Source organism: Ovis canadensis, chromosome 6 (assembly GCF_042477335.2).
Source record: "Ovis canadensis isolate MfBH-ARS-UI-01 breed Bighorn chromosome 6, ARS-UI_OviCan_v2, whole genome shotgun sequence".
NCBI lineage: Eukaryota > Metazoa > Chordata > Mammalia > Artiodactyla > Bovidae > Ovis > Ovis canadensis.
In genome coordinates, this window is record NC_091250.1 from 52,223,692 (window position 1) to 52,247,900 (window position 24,209).

A 24,209-nucleotide genomic window follows, 5' to 3' on the forward strand; every position below is an offset into this window, starting at 1 on the left:
AGACCCTTTTCCCTTGCCTTTCAGGACACTGTTGGTTTTCCCTCTGCTTTACTGTCCACTCGTTAGTCTGTCTAACCTTGGAGTGCTCTTGAGGTCAGTTCTTAGTCTTCTTCCCTTCTCTGTCTAGATTCACTCTCTAGGTGATCTCTTCCAATTACTTGGTTTTTGAATACCATCTATATACAGATAATTTCCAAACTTGTATTTGCAGTTCAAGCCTCTCAACTCTTAACTCCTGTATCTAACTGCCTCCATGACATCTCTACTTGTCTATCTTATGTGCATCTCAATTTTAGCATGTCTAGAGCTATAAACTCCTGATTTACCCAACAGAATCTGTACCTCCTGCTGTCTTTTCCAGCTCCATGATGGCGGTTCCTTTTTTTCAATGCTCAGGCCAAAACCTTTGGAGTCATCCTTGAATCCTTCCTCCTGTCCATGGCATCAGCAGATCCTGTCAACTCCACATTCAAAGCATGTCCAGAATCTGGTCTTCTCTCAACGTCTCCCTGATCCAATCCACAAACTTCTCAGTTACTTCCTAACTGGTCTCCTTTAATCACTCTAACCAGTCTTTTCTTGATGTAGCAGTAAGGATCCTTTTAAAATGAAAGACCTCATAATTTCTTTTTTTTTTTTTAGTTTTTTATTTTTTAAATTATGAACCCCCCCCCCAAAAAATAAAATAAAATGAATGAGAAAAATAAAATAAAATAAAATGAAAGACCTGTTTCTTCTCTGTTCAACACTTTATCAAAGTTTTCTCCCCTTAAGGTGAAAACCAAAGTCTCAAAAACGCCCGCAGGTCTCCATGATCTGAGCCCTCTGCTGCTTCAGTGACTGCGCCTCCTGCCACTTCTCTTCTCAGTCCTTGGTCTTCAGCCACAGTGGCCCCCTTGCTGTTCCGCAGACTTGCAAACCATGCTTCCTCCTCAGGATCTTTGCATTGCTCTGCATCTGAAATGCTTCTCCCCAGACAGTCTTCTGAGACCTCCCTTTATTTCTTTAGGTCTGTGCTCAAGACTGCCAGTGGCCTCCCAATATCTAATCTCCTTCTCTTTCTTGGCTGGGTACATGGATGCACAGCCATAAGACCACTTTCCCTAATTTCCCTGGCAGCTGTGTGTCACCATGAGACTAAATTTTGGCCAATAAAAGTAAGCCGTGGGATTTCTCTTTAAGCGGGGGTGGGGGGGGGGGGGGTTGCCCTCCCTTCACTCTCCCTTCACTCTCTCTCTATCCCACAGTGTTTGCAACACAAACCAAAGTTTCTGCCCTCGTGGAACTTATTTCTGCTTGGGGGAAAAGACAAAAAATTAACAAAAGTAGATACACAATGTGTTTGATGGTACTGGATGCGGTGGAAATAAGTAAAGTTCATTTCAAGTCACTCAGTTGTGTCTGACTCTTCGTGACCCTATGGACTGCAGCACACCAGGCTTCCCTGTCCATCACCAACTCCTGGAGCTTACCCAAACTCATGTCCATCGAGTTGGTGATGCCATCCAACCATCTCATCCTCTGTTGTCCCCTTCTCCTCCTGCCCTCAATCTTTCCCAGCATCAGGGTCTTTTCAAATGAGTCAGTTCTTCACATCAGGTGGCCAAATTGGAGTTTCAGCTTCAGCATCAGTCCTTCCAATGAATATTCAGGACTGATTTAGTAGGGTCATGTTAATAGGGAGTGGGGCATTTTCCTCTTTATTCTGTACTGTCAGAGATAGCTCCGCTGATAAAGCAGAATTTGAGGAAAATCTTACATCAGTTTGGATTAGGTGGTGTTTTTGTTGTTGTTTGTTTGTTTTTTTACATAAAAGACCTTGATGCTAGGAAAGGTTGAAAGCAGGAAGAGAAGGGGACGACAGAGGATGAGATGGTTGGATGGCATCACCAGCTCAATGGACATAAGTTTGAGCAAGCTCTGGGAGTTGGTGATGGACAGGGAAGCCAGGTGTGCTGCAATCCATGGAGTCGCAAAAAGCTGGATACAACTGAATGACTGAACTGACTGACTGAAAGAATCTGCCTGCAATGTGGGAGACCTGGGTTCGATCCCTAGGTTGGGAAGATATTCAGGAGGAGAGCATGGCAACCCACTCCAGTGTTCTTGCCTGGAGAATCCCCATGAATAGAGGAGCCTGGAGGGTTACAGTCCACTGGGTTGCAAAAAGTTGGACACAACTGAGTGACTAAGCGCACAAACCCCAAACAACATTGACTTTAACAAGACAGAAATGTATTTCAGGACTTCCCTTGCATTCCAGTAGTTAAGACTCTGCATTCCCAATACAGGGAGCATGGGTTCAGTCCCTGGTCAGAGAACTAAGATCCTCCATGCCACACAGCACAGCCAGAAGAAACAGAGCTATAAAAATATATTTCCTTCAAATGAGCAAAATCTGTAAGTCAGGCTAGGAGGGGTAATGAGGCTGTCGGAGGTCACTACAGAGCCAAGACCCTTCAGCTTACAGCTCCTCAAAGCTGCAGTGCAGGGCTCCCTGCCTAGGTGTTGCCATCTGCTTTCCCACCAGGCCGCAGAAGACGTGTTGCCGCCCTGCACTTCCATTAATCATTTAGTTTGCCTTGAATTTGACAGTTCGTTTCTTCATTTCTCACCTTCATTTTGCTCAGGAGAAGGGGGTTTTATTAGTCAAGTTTCCTATTCTCTGTACAATCCTGGACAAATCATTTCAGTTCTGTGAGCCCTGTACATTATTTCTGGGATGATGGGATTAGAACAGACCTCTCATCAGCTTTAAAACTAAGTGATTCTAAAATAGTCATTTAATTTCTGACTATTCCACCTATTTTTCTTGCATGAACATGAAACTTGTGTGACCAGCCATAATCAAGCAATTCAGTTAATGTTAAGTTTATTTTTCCATTTTAACACTCACCTTCAAAACCTTGAAGAGAAATTATTTACTTCTTGATAATTTTTTTAAATTCTGAATCAGCATACGTTATTCTAAGGATTTTTTTAAAATTCACCTGCCCAGGATCTTGGAAGTGGGAATGGGAAATGATGTGGTAGGATGAATTTTGGCAAGTGTACCACTTTTTTGAAATCTCCAAAGGATATTCTGATGTGCACCCCTGGGTAAGAAGCACTGCTTCCTGGCATTCCATCTAGTGTCAGTAGCATCCCTCTGGATCCCTGAGCATCCAGAGAACATTTGTTTTAAGGCGCCATCACCCTGTGTAATCCTGTCCTCTAAGTTCACAAGAACTTGAGGCCAAACGATTGCATTTAGGGTTGGATGGTAAACATTGCCATTGATTGATCATTGATTTTGATTAGAGATAAATGATCAAAATTTTCAAAGCAGATTTTTATATTACTAATGGAATGAGATGTTCAAGCTGGTTTTAGAAAAGGCAGAGGAACCAGAGATCAAATTGCCAACATCCACTGGATCATGGAAAAAGCAAGAGACTTCCAGAAAAACATCTATTTCTGCTTTATTGACTATGCCAAAGCCTTTGACTGTGTGGATCACAATCAACTGTGGAAAATTCTGAAAGAGATGGGAATACCAGACCACCTGACCTGCCTCTTGAGAAATCTGTATGCAGGTCAGGAAGCAACAGTTAGAACTGGACATGGAACAACAGACTGGTTCCAAATAGGAAAAGGAGTATGTCAAGGCTGTATCTTGTCACCCTGCTTATTTAACTTAAATGCAGAGTACATCATGAGAATCGCTGGGCTGGAGGAAGTACAAGCTGGAATCAAGACTGCCAGGAGAAATATCAATAACCTCAGATATGCAGATGACACCACCCTTATGGCAGACATAAAGTGAAGAGGAACTAAAGAGCCTTTGATGAAAGTGAAAGAGGAGAGTGAAAAAGTTGGGTTAAAGCTCAACATTCAGAAAACAAAGATCATGGCATCTGGTCCCATCACTTCATGGGAAATAGGTGGGGAAATAGTGGAAACAGTGTCAGACTTTATTTTGGGGGCTCCAAAATCACTGGAGATGGTGACTGCAGCCATGAAATTAAAAGACGCTTACTCTTTGGGAGGAAAGTTATGGCCAGCCTAGACAGCATATTCAAAAGCAGAGACATTACTTTGCCGACTAAGGTCTGTCTAGTCAAGGCTATGGTTTTTCCTGTGGTCTTGTATGGATGTGAGAGTTGGACTGTGAAGAAGGCTGAGCGCCGAAGAATTGATGCTTTTGAACTGTGGTGTTGAAGACTCTTGAGAGTCCCTTGGACTGCAAGGAGATCCAACCAGTCCATTCTGAAGGAGATCAGCCCTGGGATTTCTTTGGAAGGAATGATGCTAAAGCTGAAACTCCAGTACTTTGGCCACCTCATGTGAAGAGTTGACTCATTGTAAAAGATTCTGATGCTGGGAGGGATTGGGGGCAGGAGGAGAAGGGGACGACCGAGGATGAGATGGCTGGATGGCATCACGGACGCGATGGACATGCATCTGAGTGAACTCCGGGTGATTGTGATGAACAGGGAGGCCTGGTGTGCTGCAATTCATGGGGTCGCAAAGAGTCGGACATGACTGAGCAACTGAACTGAACTGAACTGAATAGAATGAGAATTTGTAGAAATCTTACATTTAAATTCCTAAACTACTCAGTTTACACACCTGAATTTTTTTCTGATGAAAGACCTAAAGTTGGAAACTTGAACAAATGACTTTATAATAGCAGATGGAACTGTGTTGATGCTAGTGAGAGGGCTCACCTTACTGCCATGTACAGATTTCTCTATGAGCAGCCCCTAAAAGATGAGACTTGCTTGAGCCTAAGTCCCAGGCCAGACGGCTCTACTATGGGGCTGCTTAGTCCAACTAAATGCAGTTTCCTGCTCCTGGTGTTGCATTAATAATCCTCATGCTCTGTAAATTTAGATTCTACCCATTTCTTTACCATAGCTATTTTTTCAACTGACTTAATTTTGAAACTGAATATAGATGGCACTTTTAAAATAAGAATAATGCTTACACAGTGGAATTAATCTGCTTTATGGTATCAATATTTATGAAAAAAAGGTAGATACTATCAGTTCGTTCTGTTATTCATTTATTCATTATAGGAATATTTAACAGTCTTCTACTATTTACCAAGTGCAACTCTAGGATGCAAGGCAACAGCAATTAACAAAACAGACAAAAAATTCTGCTGTGATAGCCTGTAGCTTTTACAGAGGAGAGAGGAGGTGTGAGAAGAGTTAACCAAGTCCTAAGAGGTTTGTTACTTACTTGAGCCACACTGTGAAACCGTAACTAATCTGATCTATTACATTTCAAGATGAACTTTTTATATTGTGAATTTTTTGTTTTTTCACATGTGAGTAATTTTTCTAACCAACTTAGTTAAGATGATTTTATACCAAGTATGGATTCACTCTAAAATTTAGATCAAGATGAGATTTTAATTAGTTATAATTTTACCATTGACCCATTTATACCAAAAAAAAAGAAGCTACCTTGCAAATTTTCCTAAAGCATGTTAATAACTTACTTAAAAAAAGAAAAAACAACCTGGAACATTAATTAGCTTGCACTGTCAGTTCAGTTCAGTCGCTCAGTCATGTCCGACTCTTTGCGACCCTATGGACTGCAGCATGCCAGGTTTCCCTATCCATCACCAACTCTCAGAGCTTGTTCAAACTCATGTTCATTGAGTTGATGATGCCATCCAACCATCTCATCCTCTGTCGTCCCCTTCTCCTCCTGCCTTCAATCTTTCCCAGCATCGGGGTCTTTTCCAGTGAGTCAGTTCTTTGCATCAGGTGGCCAGAGTATTGGAGCTTCAGCTTTAGCATCAGTCCTTCCAATGACTATTCAAGAGTTATTTCCCTTAGGATTGACTGGTTTGATCTCCTTGCAGTCCAAGGGACTCTCAACAGTCTTCTCCAACATCACAGTTCAAAAGCATCAATTCTTAGGTGCTGAGCTTTCTTTATGGTCCAACTCTCACATCCATACGTGACTACTGGAAAAACCATAGCTTTGACTAGATAGACCTTTCTCAGCAAAGTAATGATGTGGTCTGACAAAACATGGTCCACTGGAGAAGGGAATGGCAAACCACTTCAGTATTCTTGCCTTGAGATCCCCATGAACAGTATGAAAAGGCTTGCACTGTAGCTGGCTCATAAAAGATTGATCAAATTATTTATCAGGAGAATTGATAGTTGCTGTTTAATAAATAAGTCTCACTTCTGAAAAGCAAATTTTAAATCATTTTTGAGCAAAATCAAAGGCTTTAAATTTTTTTCTAATTTAGAAGGCTTTTAAAAATGTTTAAGCTAAAAATGCCTTTTATAAAAAAGTTAGAGCAAAACATCTGTTTCCTGGTACTTATTTCACCATTTCTTCTTCTGAAGGTGCTAAGTTTAATGAACATGAAGAAAAAGGAAGAGGCTTTGTCCTCTTTCAACAAATGACAAGTGCAGGACAGAAAAGGTCAAGGATATTGAGAAGGTCCAGTGAACTTTATTTAGAAAGTCTAAATGTTAAATATTAACTTTTCTGCTTTTATCCTGCTATCACAGTTTTCCTTCATCATTGAGCCTTGAGTGCAATTTTCTGCCCTGTTCTAATCTCCTCTTGAAGTTCCTGGTGATGGAATGAATAGAATTTTACCATTCCAAAATTCAAGCACAGCACCTGACCAGTGCTTAGAGTGACTCCTAAGACCAAAACATTAAAGTTTGTTAGACTTGAACTTTTAAAAATTAGGCATTAATAATACAGTTTCATAATAGTGTGCCAAATTGTTATAAATTTTTCTACAGTTGCCTCACATGCCTATCCCTTTTCTAGCAAGAAGCATAATAATCAGGAAATATTCACCTATAAAAGGAAAGGGGGCTACAAGTTTCAGAGAGATTGGTCCCCGTCCACTAAACTGAGTCCCTCCTGTTTCTGAATTCACCTGCCATCGCTCGGTTTCAGAGCAGATGGCTCCTACCCCATACCTGCACATGGCACAGAGGGCACTGTTGTGCCCTCACGGTGACAGATTTTATATGGATAAATATCAAGACAAATGTGGTTTTTTCATGTCTTTTCTCTTCAGTCACATCAGTGTTTCAGGGTAAATCAGATTGTGGCATCACAGATTGCATCAGGGGCTGGATTCTTTGTTCAGTTTTTTAAAGATTAGACCATGTTAAAAAACCTTTGTAGTACTGATTAAGGCCAAATTTGGTTTTGGACCTTTGAAATTTATTCATGTATGTTTTATTTTTTGTTTGTTTTTAATTTTGTTAGTACAGTTTATTTACAGCATTGTGTTAGTTTCAGGTATACAGCAAAATGATTCAGATATATAGATACTCATTTTCAGTTTCTTTTGCCTTATAGGTTATTACAAAATATTGAGTAGATTTCCCTGTGCTTTACAGTAGGTCCTTGTTATCTATTTTATATATAGTAGTGTGTATATGTTAATCCCAAATTCCTAATTTATCCATCCTTCCACCATCCCCTTTGGTAACCATAAGTTTGTTTCGTGTATATTTTAGATATAGTATACCTAAATAACACAAGTATTATAGGAGATCCAACCAGTCCATTCTGAAGGAGATCAGCCCTGGGATTTCTTTGGAGGGAATGATGCTGAAGCTGAAACTCCAGTACTTTGGCCACCTCATGCGAAGAGTTGACTCACTGGAAAAGACTCTGATGCTGGGAGGGATTGGGGGCAGGAGGAGAAGGGGACGACAGAGGATGAGATGGCTGGATGGCATCACTGACTCGATGGACGTGACTCTGAGTGAACTCCGGGAGTTGGTGATGAACAGGGAGGCCTGGCGTGCTGCGATTCACGGGGTCGCAAAGAATCGGACATGACTGAGCGACTGAACTGGATTGATGCTTGTGTTAAGTCACTTCAGTCATGTCCGACTCTGCAACCCTATGGACTGTAGCTCACCAGACTTCTCTGTTCATGGGAATTCTCCAGGCTAGAACACTGGAGCGGGTTGCCATGCCCTCCTCCAGGGGATCTTCCTGACACAGGGATCAAGCTCGTGTCCTCGTGTCTCCTGTGGTTCATGCATGTGGGTGGATTCTTTACCACTGAGCCACCAGGGAAACCTATACGTATGTGTGTACACACACACACACACACACACACATTTACACACATTTTTATTTGCTAACTCACACATATATCATAGCACACTGTATTACCTATCATAACAAAACTTTTTCACAGTCCCATTAAACCTTTGTAGATATTTTAATGACTAAATATTCTTTCATCATATAAATGGGCCATAATTACCTATTATAGTAATTTGTCTATTTAGAATGATTTTATTTGGAGTATATTATAAATAAAAATATGATGAACACATTTTCCAAATGGTTTCCTCATATCTGATTTCTTTCCGCTAAGATCATATTGCTTAGAATAGTTAAGTGGGTGCCACAGAGATAAATTTAAAGAAAGTTTTAATTACTAATGCCCCTTAAAAAAGAGGAAAATGGGTTGCATTATGGGATATAATGTGACTTTTATCCAAAAATACCCTTTTTTCTTGTAATTTAGCATTTAACATATGAACAAATATACAGGGTAGTGGTAAGCACAGGCCCTGTGGCCTGGCTCCCTGGGTTATAACTGTGTCTCTGCCACTTCCTCACTGGACAGACAACTCAAAGTATGCCTCAGTTTCCTCAGCTGTGAAATGGTGATAATAATAGTCCCCGCCTCTTTGAGTTGCTATAAGAATTAAATGGGTTAATTTATGTAAATCTCTTGGAACCATGGTAGCACGGTGTCACTAAATATTTATAACAGTAACAGCAATAGCATCTAAGAATATTTCTTGATTTTACATTTTCAAAGGTTTTCTTCTGTTTCTATTTCCCTAGCATCTCAAATACTAACATATTTCAAATGACTTCTTAGTTAGATTCTTTCATACCTACAAGTACATGCACAGAATGCGCCTTCCTAAAGATTCCTAGAATTTTTAGCGTATGAGTTGTACACATAAATCACACGGCACATGCCTAGATCCTTATCTCAAACAGCCAATGGCAGAATTCTTAGCAAAATCTTTTTCATAGATGGTTGGGGGGCTTTAATAGTTTCCACCTTCAAGTACAAAAGGTATCACAAAGATCACTAAAATAAAGGAGCAAAAGTAGTGTGAATTCATGGATATCTTCAATGGAAAAAGAAAGCTGTCTACCCCAGTTAGTATCCCAAACCCTTGGCCATTTTTCTACTGCAGTCACATGCTCTGAAACTGCAGGTGCGTCTCTTCAAAGGCATTCACTCTATTTATTACAATAAGACATTTATCTTTTATTTTTTGCAGTAAATCTGTGCCCCACAGGGCTTGCCTGAACCTTGTGGAAAGTGAAAGTGAAGATCACTCAGTCATATCCAACTCTTTGCAACCCCATGGACAATACAGTCCATGGAATTGTCCAGGCCAGAATACTAGCATAGGTAGCCTTTCCCTTCTCCAGAACATTTTCCCAACCCAGGTATCAAACCCAGGTCTCCCACATTGTGGGCAGATTTTTTCCCAGCTGAGCCGCAAGGGAAGTCCAGAACCTCATTGAGTCACTAGCAGTTTTTGCATAGATAAGGCAGGGCTGTGTGGCCTCCTTGACCCAATCTTGCTAAGCTCAGAGCTGATCTTGGCCCATTATATGATAACATGCCAATGACAAAAAGGGAGGACACAACCAGAAGAAAAGTGTAGAGAAATGGCCTCCATATAGATTTTGTCTTCCTGTTCCCTCTGAAGCAGGGTTCCTAAAAGTCAGCTGTAATGATGTTTTGGAGCAGACAACTGTTTCATGGCAGGCTGTCCTGTGCACTGTAGAATGTTTAGTCACGTCTCTGGCTTCTACTCACTAGTTTGCAATGTCACATACCCTCGCCCCTGTCATGTAGTTGCTGGTATCTGAATCCTAGTATGGCCTTCTGTTCTGTTCAGTTCAGTCACTCAGTCATATCTGACTCTTTGTGACCCCATGAACTGCAACATGCCAGGCCTCCCTGTCCATCACCAACGCCTGGAGTCCACTCAAACCCATGTCCATGGAGTTGGTGATGCCATCCAACCATCTCATCCTCTGTCATCCCCTTCTCCTCCTGCCCTCAATCTTTCCCAGCATCAGGGTCCTTTCAAATGAGTCAGCTCTTCATATCAGGTGGCTAAGTATTGGAGTTTTAGCTTCAACATCAGTCCTTCCAATGAACACCCAGGATTTCAGTGTCGACACCTGGTGATGTCCATGTGTAGAGTCTTCTCTTGTGTTGTTGGAAGAGGGTGTTTGCTATGTCCTGGGTGTTCTCTTGGCAGAACTCTATTAGCCTTTGCCCTGCTTCATTCTGTACTCCAAGGCCAAATTTGCCTGTTACTCCAAGTGTTTCTTGACTTCCTACTTTTGCATTCCAGTCCCCTATAATGAAAAGGACATCTTTTTTGTGTGTTAGTTCTAGAAGGTCTTGTAGGTCTTCACAGAACTGTTCAGCTTCTTCAGCATTACTGGTCAGGGCGTAGATTTGAATTACCATGATATTGAATGGTTTGCCTTGGAAACAAACAGAGATCATTCTGCTGTTTTTGAGACTGCATTTCGGACTCTTTTGTTGACTATAATGGCTACTCCATTTCTTCTAAGGGATTCCTGCCCACAGTAATAGATATAATGGTCATCTGAGTTAAATTCACCCATTCCAGTCCATCTTATTTCGCTGATTCCTAGAATGTCGATGTTCACTCTTGTCATCTCCTGTTTGACCACTTCCAATTTGCCTTGATTCATGGACCTAACATTCCAGGTTCCTATGCAATATTGCTCTTTACAGCATCGAACCCTGCTTCCATCACCAGTCCCATTCACAACTGGGTTTTGTTTTTGCTTTGGCTTCGTCCGTTCATTCTTTCTGGAGTTATTTCTTCACTGATCTCCAGTTGCATATTGGGCACCTACCAACCTAGGGAGTTCATCTTTCAGTGTCCTATCTTTTTGCCTTTTCATACTGTTCATTATGTAGTCTATTTTAATGTAAACTGGCAAATGGAATAAGCTGCATGTTGCTTTTTTGTACCTTAGAATATTTTTTTTGTATAAACTTTTGAATCAAATTTAGAACCCAAATTTTCACCGAACCTACATTCATTTCAATATTGAGAGAAAATACACTACTTTCTCAGTGTTTTTTAACTGATATTTCATGTTTATTCTTAATGAAAAGTCACATGAAAAAGGAGCCCCATATGAAAAATATAATCACATGTATTTATATTTTTGTATTCTTTTGCTGCTTGTGTATTTCTCTTGAAAGTACATATTGTTGGCTAATACAGCTATGAGCTATAGTTAATTTATAATTTTTTAGAATTTTTCTTTGATTTTCATGAACTTATGAATATTCTGCAGATAAATGCAACTGAGGAGTTGATTGATAATCATCAGATTTGGGCAGATATTACATAACTACGATACTAGTAAAGCCTAGCTTTATTTAGTGTTTATTTTGTGTTAAATGTCACTCTTTGCTAAATCAGTTTCATGTAATCCTCATAGTGGTATAAATGTATTAAATATTTATGTTCATAATTGTCCCCATGTTATTGTTTTAAACATTAAGCCTAATATTTAATTTTTTATTGGAGTATAATCGTTTGCAGTGTGCTAATTTCTGCTGTACAACAACATGAATCAGCTGTATGTACACATGTATTCCGTCCCTCCCTCGCACCCCTGTTCCACCCCTCTAGGTCATCAAATCTCTGCGCTGAGTTCCCCTGTGCTATACAGCAGGTTCCCACTAGGTACCTATTTTTCACGTGGTAGTGTATATATATGTCAGTGCTGCTCTCCTGTTACTCTTTTTAATTGTCCATAATCTATCCTCTTGTTCACTCAGTGTCTTGGGAATATCTAGTTGAGTGTTTGTCTGACAATAAGTGTTTATTAATGGGTTCAAAACTTTGCCAGACTTTTTGGTAAAAATGTTGTTGTTTAGTCACGAAGTCATGTCCCACTCTTTTGTGACCCTGTGGACTGCCTGCCAGGCTCCTTTTTCCGTGGGATTTTCCCAGGCAAGAATACTAGAGTGGGTTGCCATTTCCTTCTCCATGGCATCTTCCCAACCCAGGGACCAAACTTGTGTCTCCTGCATTGGCAGGAGGATTCTTTACCATTGAGCCATCAAGGAAGCCCAATGAAAATGTTACAAATAATATAAAGAAGAAGAAGGGGAAATCTGGTTGAGACCATGTGACCTAGAAACTCGAGATAACTAAGATTATGCTATTAGATGACATGCAATGAAGTGTAGTTTGTGTGGTGGTGAGTTAACAGGAATTCAGAATTGGGAAAGGTTATTTAGACCTGACAGTAGTTAGTGAAGCTCTGTGGTCAGTGGATTCTTATTTGAACTTCATAGGAAGTTAAGATTTGGTTTAGTTGGTGATTGGTCAGTGATCAGCAGATGACATTCTAGGTGAATGGACAAGCAAGAGACCGTCCTCAAGGTGAGAAAGAGCTTCCAGAGTAACAAATACAATGGATCCAAGTTTTTGAAAATTTCCTGCGATTCTGACATGATTTTTACACATTTTTAGGAAAATAATATTGATCGTATTCTAGAGACCTCAGGTATAAAAAGTCTGTACTCTGAGTATTCATTTGGCATTTGTGTTGTCCATGATTCAAGAGACAGAAGAAAAGTAAATCGTATTTATTTCCTTAATTCAAAATTTATTACACCATGCTTTGCCCTACAAAAGATTACAATGGAAACTTGCAAACTGATGTATATTTTGCTTGTTGATAGTGAATATTTCTGGATAACTTTCCCACACTGGAATTCTTTATTTCATGGGTTCTCAGACTTATTTCCTTCTGCTTCTTTCTAGCTATTTATTCTCTTCTTCTAGGTTGCTGCCTTATATACTCTCATAATCTTTCATTACATAGAATAGTTATTCTAAGGAGGCTTTAGGCCTGGGGAAAATTGGTTTGAGAGTCCAAGAGAGGTGTGTGGATCATATATGGTTTGAAAGTTCCCCTCAGAAATACTGGTATCTCCCCTTTACTGTACCCTTTGCTATAAAAGAAGTTTTATACACATTTTTATTTCTGTATCTCAGTTGATATTTTTCTGGGATATGATTAATCCATTATTAATGAATTCAAATAAACTGTCTTCAATGTCTTAACTGAAAAGTTTTTGAAGATTCCTTTCTCTCTTTTTAAATTTTGTGTTTTAGATCCGCAAATCCAGTAGTGAGGGATCTATTTGGACCCACGGGGTACCACACCCAGAGCTGTCTGAGGGCGTTCCTCAGGCCAGCCTGCAGCTGAGTCGGAGAAAATCCTGCTGGGATGACATGAGTTCAGCGGAGGACGCTAATGCTGCCAAGTTGCTGTCCAGGTTGGCATGTTTCTTTTGTTTTTGTGCCATGTATTGCCATCTGAGCTAATGTACAAGGCCCTCATATGTAGCTGTGTTTACACCAGGGTCATCAGGATACAGATCAGTAAAACTGTTTAAAATTTACTGTAACTTTTGAAAATGTTCTGATCCTATCACAGAAGCATTCCTGGTTTGTTACATTCTATTTTCTGGATTAAAACAAATTATTTTGTCAGTCAATCTATGCTAGCCTCACATTAAATGTTGGAAGAGTTATTTTGGGGGGATGTCTTTTCATAGTATGTTCAGTGGCCAATATTATCTGCAGTGGGGATTTCACAGTGGTTACTAGAACCAACTCTCACTAACACATTGTGAATATTGCCTTTTAAGCATTAGGTTGCATGCTAACCTAAAAGCAAACTTCATTGACATACTTGAGGAAAAAGGCATATAATTTTGTTAAAATAGGTAAAATGGAATCTGAATCTTATTTACTCCTAACATATAGAATTTTTCCTTTAAAAAATTTTTCATCTTTTTTTGTAACTTACAAACTATTTCTATAATTTAAAAAAATCATTACAATAAATTTCACTAAAAATAAAATTTAAATCCTTCCTATGTCTTTGTAGTAACAGAATAGATAGTGTGCCAATTTTTATTTCAAAAATGAACTTATGGAGCTGGTTTCATTTGCAGTTGCTTTCTAGAACAAGTTATTGTTTAGTTCATAAATTTAAACCAGGAAAAAATAGTGTGTGTTTTTTACACATACTCAGGTTTCTCTAAAATTTTTCTTAGAGAAGTTTCCATTTTTCTCCTTAACAATTTATTGGTTACCTCAGTCTTAACCACAAGGTGTGGCATTGTCTATTAAATATATTGCTTGCCCTTATTCTCTAAATACAGTATTCATTTTGGTTTTCCAACTTTTTTCCAAAGAATTGTCAAGATGCATTTCATCAGGGCTTTTCATAGTATTGATTTATTTTTTAGTTGCTCCTACTAAAGGAAAAAAAAAAGGCAATTCAGCAAAATCTATTTTTGTCGGCCCTATCTGATAAGCTTGATTGACTTTACAAAGCAGTGAATAAAGTCATTCTGTTTGCACTTATTAAAATCATTGCAACATATTTATGCATAACAGTTTGATTTGCAACAAAATTACAGTATCAATTAACAACAAAGATAACACTAAGAAAGAACCTTTGGTTCTGAAATGTCCAGAATGAGGAAGTGTCCTGTGATTCTTCAGCAGTAAGTTTGATTTCTAGAGCTTTGAGAGTTGGTTTTTGGCTAACAGCATGTTCTTGATAACTTGAAATTTTTAGAGTTTAGACCTTGTTCAGTAGTTTTTCCCAGGTTGGCTGACTTTGATCATTTTTCTTCTTAGTTTCAAATCTTAAACATAGCCCCATTGCTTCTTGAGATGTAACAGAAGTATGAATTTTTGTCAGCAAGAGTTCATTATTTTTCTACTCTTCAGATAGTGGCAGTAAAAATAAAAGCATAAGGAAGTAACACACTTTAAAATGTGATGTTTTGAGAGTTCAGAGAGGAGTTCACTATCATTTATTGCTTATTGACTGACTTACATCTTGAAAATTTATTTATTTATATGACTAACATTTTTCTGTATTTCTGTAATTGTCTAAAACTGGCTTCGAGGATGTTCAGTTCAGTTCAGTTCAGTTGCTCAGTTGTGTCAGACTCTTTGCAACCCCATGGACTGCAGCATGCCAGGCCTCCCTATCCATCACCAATTCCCAGAGTTTACTCAAACTCATGTCCATTGAGTCAGTGATGCCATCCAACCATCTCATCTTCTGTTGACCCCTCTCCTCCTGCCTTCAATCTTTCCCAGCATCAGGGTCTTTTCAAATGAGTCAGTTCTTCACACCAGGTGCCAAAGTGTTGGAGCTTCAGCATCAGCATCAGTCCTTCCAGTGAATATTCAGGGCTGATCTCCTTTAGGATGGACTGGTTGGATCTCCTTGAAGTCCAAGGGACTCTCAAGAGTCTTCTCCAACACAACAGTTCAAATCCTATTTAAAAAAAAAAAAAACACGATAATTTTTCTAGTCTTCATAGAATTTTTCTCTCAGAATGGCATGAGAAAAGCTTAGAAATAAACTATCTCTTGATTTTGTTAGAGCTCAATGGAGCTGTTTTGTACTGACTTCCCAGCCAAAGACAGAGGTGCTTAGTGATAGGTTCACTTCATTTAGTAAAGACGTTTAGCTAGTCCATTTATATCTTCTAAAACTGACAGCAGCAATTCCTAAAATATTGTCAAAAATTCTTTTTTTTTTTTTTTGGTAATCCAGTTGCTTGCATTAACAAAATTCACAGTAGTCTGAAAGGCATAACCTCTATTCTGACATGCCAACTCTGAAAGAATAAATGTCATCATTCTCCACGTTTTAAGTACAGTGCTTAAATTTGGCAGGTCAGAGGTACACACAGAAATGAGGATGTTATTGGACAGGTGCCTCCCTTGAGCAAGAACTGGAACATTCCAGTTCTTCTCCCTACATGGTAGTAATCTTATTTTGCTCCTTTTGAAAATATCAGGAACAGTACTTGTTTTGTCATTTACGTAAAAACTAAACTATAAGTATTAACCTGTATGTTAGTAAGCAGGCTGTTGAAAAATCCTTCTGGAAGAGAAAGTCACACATCCATGCCAAAAAAGAGAAAGGAAAAATACATAGTAAATGTAAAGTTTAAGATGTTAAAATGATTTAACATTTCAGGGATAGCTATATTATTATCTATTTCAACATGTGACATAGATAAATGATCATTTTTCATGTTTCTAACACTGTACTATATTATTTTCAGAATTTAATTTTAGAACTTAAGAGGATTAATATTTTTAGTCTTTTAGATGTTTAACAGTATTTATTGTAATGTTCCATTTGAAAGGTTATGCATTTCCTTGAATGTGTGATTTTTCTTAAAGGCCAAAAAACATTTCTAGTTTTGTTCTGTAAAGTCAAAGTGTAGAGTCAAGAAACTGTATGTCTATTGTACGATTCCCTTTATATGAGATGGCCAGAAAAGGCAAATTTATAGAAACAGAGGTAGATTTGTGATTGTCTGGAAGCCAGGAGGGGACTGTGAATGTATAGGAGACTAGCTATACACGCCTGCTGCTGCTGCTGCTGCTAAGTCGCATCAGTTGTGTCCAACTCTTCGCGACCCCATGGACTGTACCCACCAGGCTCCTCTGTCCATGGGATTCTCCAGGCAAGAGTACTGGAGTGGGTTGCCATTAGAGGAGCCTTATTTAAGGCAGTGAAAATGTTCTGAAACTCTTATGCTGATAGCTACACCACTTGGTAAAACAACTAAAGATCACTGAACTGTGTACTTGAAAAGGTAGATTTTATGATATGTAAAATACACCTCAGTAACATTGTTTTGAAAAATACAAATACAAAAAAAATGGAGTGAGGAGAAGTGGATGTGTTTTAACAAGAAATGGAACACATGAAAAGATGCTCAATGTTGCTCATTTTTAGAGAAATATAAATCAAAACTACAGTGAGGTATCATTGCACGCTGGTCAGAATGGCCACCATGGAAAAGTCTACAATCAATGCTGAAGAGGCTTTGGAGAAAAGGGAACCCTCTAACACTGTTGGTTGGAATGCAAACTGATACAGCCACTATGGAGAACAATGTGAGGATTACTTAAAAAACTAGGAGTAAAACTGCCATATGATCCAGTAATCCCACTACTGGGCATATACCCGAGGAAACCATAATTGAAATGACCTGGCTTTAATTCTGCTTCACTGAAATCCCAGAGGCAATTCTGTCAGCCCAGGAACCCAACAAAAGAATGTGTTTACTTGCCAAAACCGATCTATAAAGACCAGAAGATGTGTTTGCTCCTTCAAATGCACAGATACCAATACATGGCTACACAGATCACGGAGAATCAGGCAAACATATCACAAAAGGAAACTAGTAAAGCCCCGATAACCAAACCAAGTAGATGGAAATAGACAAGTTTTCTAAAAAGAATTTTTAAAATTATGTTTTAAAAGCTTATTGAGATGCAAGAGAACATTGGTAGACAACTAAATAACATTTAAAAAACAGTACTTGATAGATCAAGGAGTATAATAGAGAAATAGAAACCAAGAAAGGAGTCAAACAGAAATCCTGGAGCTGAAGACTACAATGACAGAACCAAAAATTTGATAGAGAGTTTCAACAGTGCAGACTCAGTTGTGAAGAATAAAGAATCAGCCAACTTGAAAATAGGTTATTTTAGCTTTAGTTGTAGGAACAACAACAACAAAAAAGAATGCAAAAGAGTGACAAAATCATGCAAGACCTAGAGAACACCATTAAACAAATGAATATACATGACTTAGAAGTCCAAACAGGAGAAAGAAGAAGAAGGAAGAAAACTTAGTTTAAAAATAAAGGCTGAAAATTTTCTGAATCTTAAAAAGGATATGGATATCCAGGTGAAGCTAAAAGGACCCCAAACAAGGTTACTTTGGAACATGTTATACAAATTGTCTGAAGTCAAAGGCCGAAAGAGACTCTTGAAAGGAGTATGACAGAAAACAACTGACCACATACAAAGCAACCCATAAGGCTATAAGTGGATTTTTTGGCATGACCCTCTTAGGCAGGGAAGGAATAGGATGATATATTTTTCTTGTGGAAAAAAAAAAAAATACCAACCAGGAATACTCTGTCTGACAAAACTATCCTTCATAAAAAGGGTTAAAATATTCAGTTATAAGATAAGTAAGTTCTGGGCATCTAATGCTCTGCATGATGATGGTAGTTAACAGTACTGTGTTGTATACTTGAAATTTGCTGAGAGTCCCACCAGAAAAGCTAAATTGTAGCCATGAGATGATGGATATGTTAATTTGCCTATTTGTGGTAATCAGCTTACAATGCATACATATATTAAATCATCACACTTAGATACCGTAAAGATATACAATCTGTATTTGTCAATTATACCTCAGTAATGTTAAAAAAAAAAAAAAAACTTCCTGATGTTCAAGCTGGTTTTAGAAAAGGCAGAGGAACCAGAGATCAAATTGCCAACATCCACTGGATCATGGAAAAAGCAAGAGACTTCCAGAAAAACATCTATTTCTGCTTTATTGACTATGCCAAAGCCTTTGACTGTGTGGATCACAATCAACTGTGGAAAATTCTGAAAGAGATGGGAATACCAGACCACCTGACCTGCCTCTTGAGAAACCTGTATGCAGGTCAGGAAGCAACAGTTAGAACTGGACATGGAACAACAGACTGGTTCCAAATAGGAAAAGGAGTACGTCAAGGCTGTATATTGTCACCCTGCTTATTTAACTTCTATGCAGAGTACATCATGAGAAACGCTGGACTGGAAGAAACACAAGCTGGAATCAAGATTGCCGGGAGAAATATCAATAACCTCAGATATGCAGATGACACCACCCTTGTGGCAGAAAGTGAAGAGGAACTCAAAAGCCTCTTGATGAAAGTGAAAGTGGAGAGTGAAAAAGTTGGCTTGAAACTCAACATTCAGAAAACGAAGATCATGGCATCCAGTCCCATCACTCCATGGGAAATAGATGGGGAAAGAGTGGAAACAGTGGAAACAGTGTCAGACTTTATTTTGGGGGGGCTCCAAAATCACTGCAGATGGTGACTGCAGCCATGAAATTAAAAGACGCTTACTCCTTGGAAGAAAAGTTATCACCAACCTAGACAGCATATTCAAAAGCAGAGACGTTACTTTGCCAACTAAGGTCCGTCTAGTCAAGACTATGATTTTTCCAGTAGTCGTGTATGGATGTGAGAGTTGGACTGTGAAGAAGGCTGAGTGCCGAAGAATTGATGCTTTTGAACTGTGGTGTTGGAGAAGACTCTTGAGAGTCCCTTGGACTGCAAGGAGATCCAACTAGTCCATTCTGAAGGAGATCAACCCTGGGATTTCTTTGGAAGGAATGATGCTAAAGCTGAAGCTCCAGTACTTTGGCCACCTCATGTGAACAGTTGACTCATTGGAAAAGACTCTGATGCTGGGAGGGATTGTGGGAGGAGGAGCAGGGGACGACCGAGGATGAAATGGCTGGATGGCATCACTGACTCGATGAGTCTGAGTGAACTCTGGGAGATGGTGATGGACAGGGAGGCCTGGCGTACTGCGATTCATGGGGTCGCAAAGAGTTGGACACGACTGAGTTACTGAACTGAACTGAACTGAACGTTAGAAAAAATTACATAGCATTCATTGTTACAAGGTGACCTTGTAAAAATATTTCAGGTCTGAAAAGTAACCTTGGATGAAGAAACCATGATTCTGAAAAGGTTGTTCATTTAGCAGGTATTCATTGAGTTAGGTGAATTATTGAAGATCACCTTGTTAGTTGACAGGCTGAGATTAATATATGTCTTCTGATTTTTTTGCAGTCATTTCCCACCTATCTTCTACCTTGATTTACTTCCTTTCATATCTTTATAGTTCTTTCTTCAACCTGATTGTGACTTTCTGAATTAGAGGGACTGAGTCTTATTAGTTTTTTTTTTTTTTTTTTGCATTCATGATGGTACCTACTAGTGATACACTTAGCCGCTCCTGCCATAGTCATTATTCTTATAACATTATTACAGGTGCTCAATTTGAAGTTAAATTCTACTATCTTTATCTTGACTGACTTAAACTTCTCTGAGATTGAGGTCTGATTCTAAAATGGTAGAATTTTATGTGTCAGTTCTTTTTCTTGTGGTCTTTGGAAAGTGTTCCTTGGGAAAGGTTCCCAGGGGAACCCTGTACTGCCCACTCTTGAAGATGCCACAGAATTCCAGACAGCTGTACTTTCTCATCATCCTCACTAACTCTCTATGCCGTCTTCCCATGGGATGGGTCTCTGACCCTGATGTTGCATTTCTATCAATGATGTGCTGCTTATTTATGTACGAGAAGTTCATTGTTTTATGAGTCTCATTACCTCTATGTGCAGCTCTCCACCCTTGGGGCAGAAATTGTGTCTTGTGATGTTTGCTAAATGATTCTTCATATTTTAGTCACGTTACAATAGTAGATTTCATAAGATTCAGATGTCTAATGATTAATAATGAATCAGTATTCAACAATATTCGCTGTACCCATTGTCCTTCAAGATAGCTTATCTATTCTGGCAGTTAGCTATGACTTTCTTCATTTCTGAAGTCCCGCCAGCCCCAGAAAGCAACCATAATTATCCTGTGTTTGTACTTCATAAAGGGCACTCCAGTTACTTCCTGAATGTCTATCTGTTCCCTGGAAATGTTTCACTCTCTGCTACTTGGAAAAAATGTTTCCAAATTTTTAACTGACATGTAAGGCTAAAATAAAATTGGGATTCTTAGTTATAAGATTCATAACCATATCATGTACAGTGTAATTTGAAAAACTACCAAATATAAATGTGGGGCTGACTTTGCAAGGTTTCCTGCGATAAGTCCCATATGAGGAAAGGAAAGTCTAAAAACCACTTTGTGAAAAGCATAGTGGTAAGCCTAACCACACAGTTCACTTACAGAGTTACTATTTTCTGAAATATTCAGACTCCCTGGGCTTCATAACAAGATTTATAGAAAAGTAGGTTTGAAATGTCCCCAAGGTCCCAGGCTGTATTAGAAAAAAATATCTAACTCTATTTCTAAAGATAGTTCCCTAATCTATTCTTTACCGCCACTAGCTCCCATGATAAATATTCCAGGGTCATCTTAGATAAACTCTCTCATATACATTGAATAACTATTAAACATATTTCTAGTATTTTTAATATCCTTTTTTCCTATAATTTAAAATGAAAGTCTCTAATACTTCTCTAGTTATTTTGATGATTAAGAAAAGCAATTTATCCATTCACCAATCCTGCCACTCAATACAGTTGCTCTATTCAAATTTTTGCATTTCACTAGAATGCAAATTTCAATTTGAATTTTATTTTTTTTAACTAAACTCTATTTATAGTATGAGTGGTTGGTGAAAGGGAAGGTAAGTAATGGTAAAGAAATTTATTATGATGTTTGCAGATCATTCCCAGTAGCATGTAAATCACCAGAGTATATCCGGACTGCTGAGGTGTTAGTTGAAATTATTTTAGTAACTCAAAGTCTACAAACTTTTAATGGGCACATTCTTTATACTGCATCTTGCACTGGGCCCTTAGAAGTCAGAGAGAACTAGGGAACAGTCTCTAACCTTCAGGGTCTCCTAGTCCATTAAGTGAGGCAACTTATATGTGGTTAACAATGGTATGAAATGCAGGTTTAAAACTGACATAATAGATATGTTATAAAAGCAAAGAGGACTTCTCATTGAATAAATGTCAAGTCATTCAAGGCCTTTAGAAATCTGGCTCATCCTATCTTCCTGACTTACTCTTTAACAGTTCTTTATTCTACTAAACCCAGGTTACATTGCAACCACATTAACCATATATCCCAGTGGATTTGTATCTTTCTTAATGTGTTCTCTTTATCTGGAGTGTCCTTATTCCACTTTGTCAGTGGTCAATTTTCGTCTCCTCTAGGAAGCTCCCATTAACTCTTTCCATTTTGTGTAAGTAGAATCACAGAATACATGCCCTTTTGGATATACCTTGTTTCACTTATCATATGCTTTAGAGGTTCATTCATATGCATGAAATATCAGTGTCATTCCTTTTATGACTTAAATAATATCCCATTGTATTAATACATGTAGACCATGTTTTCAATTCATCAGTTGATGGACGTTTGGATTGCTTTTACTTTGAGGCTATTACAAATAATGTGAGTATGAATATTTGTGTGCAAGTCTTTCTCTGGACATATTTTCAGTTCTCTTGAGTAAATGTCTAGGGATGGGATTTCTGGATCATATGGTAAGTCTGTTTGATTTCTTGAAGAACTGATAAGCAGTTTCTCAAAGTGACTGCTTCATTTTGCATTCCCATTGGCAATATATGATGTTTCCAGTTTCTTCGCATTCTTACCAACACCTGTAATTGTCTTTTTATTGTAATCATTCGGATGGGTGTGGAACGGTCTCTCATTGTGGTTTTGATTTGTGTTTCCCTAATGACTAATGATGTTGAGCACTTTTTTCATGTGTTTGTTAGCCATTTGTATATCTTCTTTGGAGAAATGGCCATTCAAATTCCTTGCCCATTTTTAACAGTTGGGTTATTTGTCATTTTATTGTTGAGTTGGGAAAATTCTTTATATGTTCTGAATACTAACCTTTATCAGATACATGATTTTCAAATATTTTCTCATTCTGTGGGTTGTGTTTTCACTTTTTTGATAGTATCATTTGAAGGACAAAAGTTTTTTTGTCTTTATTGTCCAGTTAATCTGTTTTTTCTTTTGTTGTTTATGATTTTGATGTCCTATCCAAGAAACCATTGCCTAATCCAAAAACAAAGATTTACATCTATGATTTCTTCTAAGAGTTTTATAGTTTTGCTATATTTATATTTAGGTATTTCATTCCTTTTGAGTTAATTTTTAGATACAGTGTGAAGCACAGGTCCAGTTTCATTATTTCACATGTGGATATTTGTTTGTCCCCACCACCATTTGTTGAAAAGAGTATTCCTTTCCCATTAAATTGTCTTTTTGGTTTCTTTGTCAAACATTTAAGTCTGATGTTAGAATAACAAAAACAAAGCTAAACATAGTAGCTCTTCTCTCACCACATTTGTTTTCTGAAAACATGAATTTCACTTTAGTAGAGAAATAAGCAAGGCTTAGATTTATAAAATGTTACAGCACAATCCAAAGATTTTGTCCTATTTCACACAGCAATTAAGAAAGACTGTTATCTCGTGCCTCCCCAGTCTACCAGTGTATCCATAGCTATACCCTTACACTCTGCCTTCTCTTCTTTCTCAGTGGGTGAACTGAACTTGTACCTCTCTGGGGTCAACCCTGTGCTGGTACTCTGAACCCCACTCTCTCTCACTCACTCAAGGACTAAGTTAGAATAATCACTTCCTTTCTCTATGACATCAATTTCGCCCTTCCAGAGTTTTCCCATCAGCATAGAAACATTTTATAATAGCTCTCAGTATTTTTTAATCCACCCTAGGAACAATATCCCTCTTCATTTTTAGAGCTCTGGTTAAGGATTATATGTACTTGCTGTCTCCATAGCCTTTCCTCCCATTTCTTTCTTCAGCCCACACACCACTGAAATTGTGCTTGTCAAGAACACCAACAATCTCCATCTTGCCAAGTCCAAAGGTTGGTCCACTATTTTCATTTTATTCTTATCTCTCAGCAGGATTTGGCCGAACTGATGACTGTTTTGAAGCACTTTCTTCACTTTGCTTCTGCAATACTACACTGTCCTGACTTTCCTCTGATCTTATTAGACACCCTTTATTAGTCCTGTTTGCAAAATCTGTCTTTTCCAGACCTCTCAAAGTTGGAACACAGAAAGGCTCAGTCCTACGACCTCTTCTCAGGCTATGCTCATTGTGGATATGTTCATCCAGGCCCACAGTTTTGAATACCATCTTGAGGCCTATGACCTCCAAAATTATACTTCCAGCTCCAACCTCTCAATATAATTATATTCCAAATTATTATATCCATTTGGTAGGAAAAGCTACTTAACCTTGGGGTACCCCCCAATGCAAAGCGAAAATGTGGAACCCTCTGTTAAAAAATGTGAATTTTAAGATCGCAGCAGCAAAGCATAAAACCAGATATGGGGCTTTGTGGGCATCGTTCATGAGACACTGCATATTTCATACGCCCATGAAGTCAGCCCTGCCTATTGGCCACCTGATAAATGTACTTGGATATTGAATGAGCATAT

The 24,209-nt window shown here is 38.5% G+C and overlaps 1 protein-coding gene across 10 annotated transcripts in view; it reads left to right on the forward strand.

Moving 5' to 3' along the window:
• Nucleotides 1–24,209, forward strand: part of FAM13A (family with sequence similarity 13 member A) — a 337,328-nt gene that overhangs the window by 200,163 nt on the left and 112,956 nt on the right. For all 10 annotated transcript variants that reach the window (XM_069593719.1, XM_069593720.1, XM_069593713.1 and 7 more), the window contains one exon: nucleotides 13,230–13,393. In XM_069593719.1, coding sequence (XP_069449820.1) covers nucleotides 13,230–13,393 — 164 coding nt within the window. The remainder of the gene's footprint in view (nucleotides 1–13,229; nucleotides 13,394–24,209) is intronic.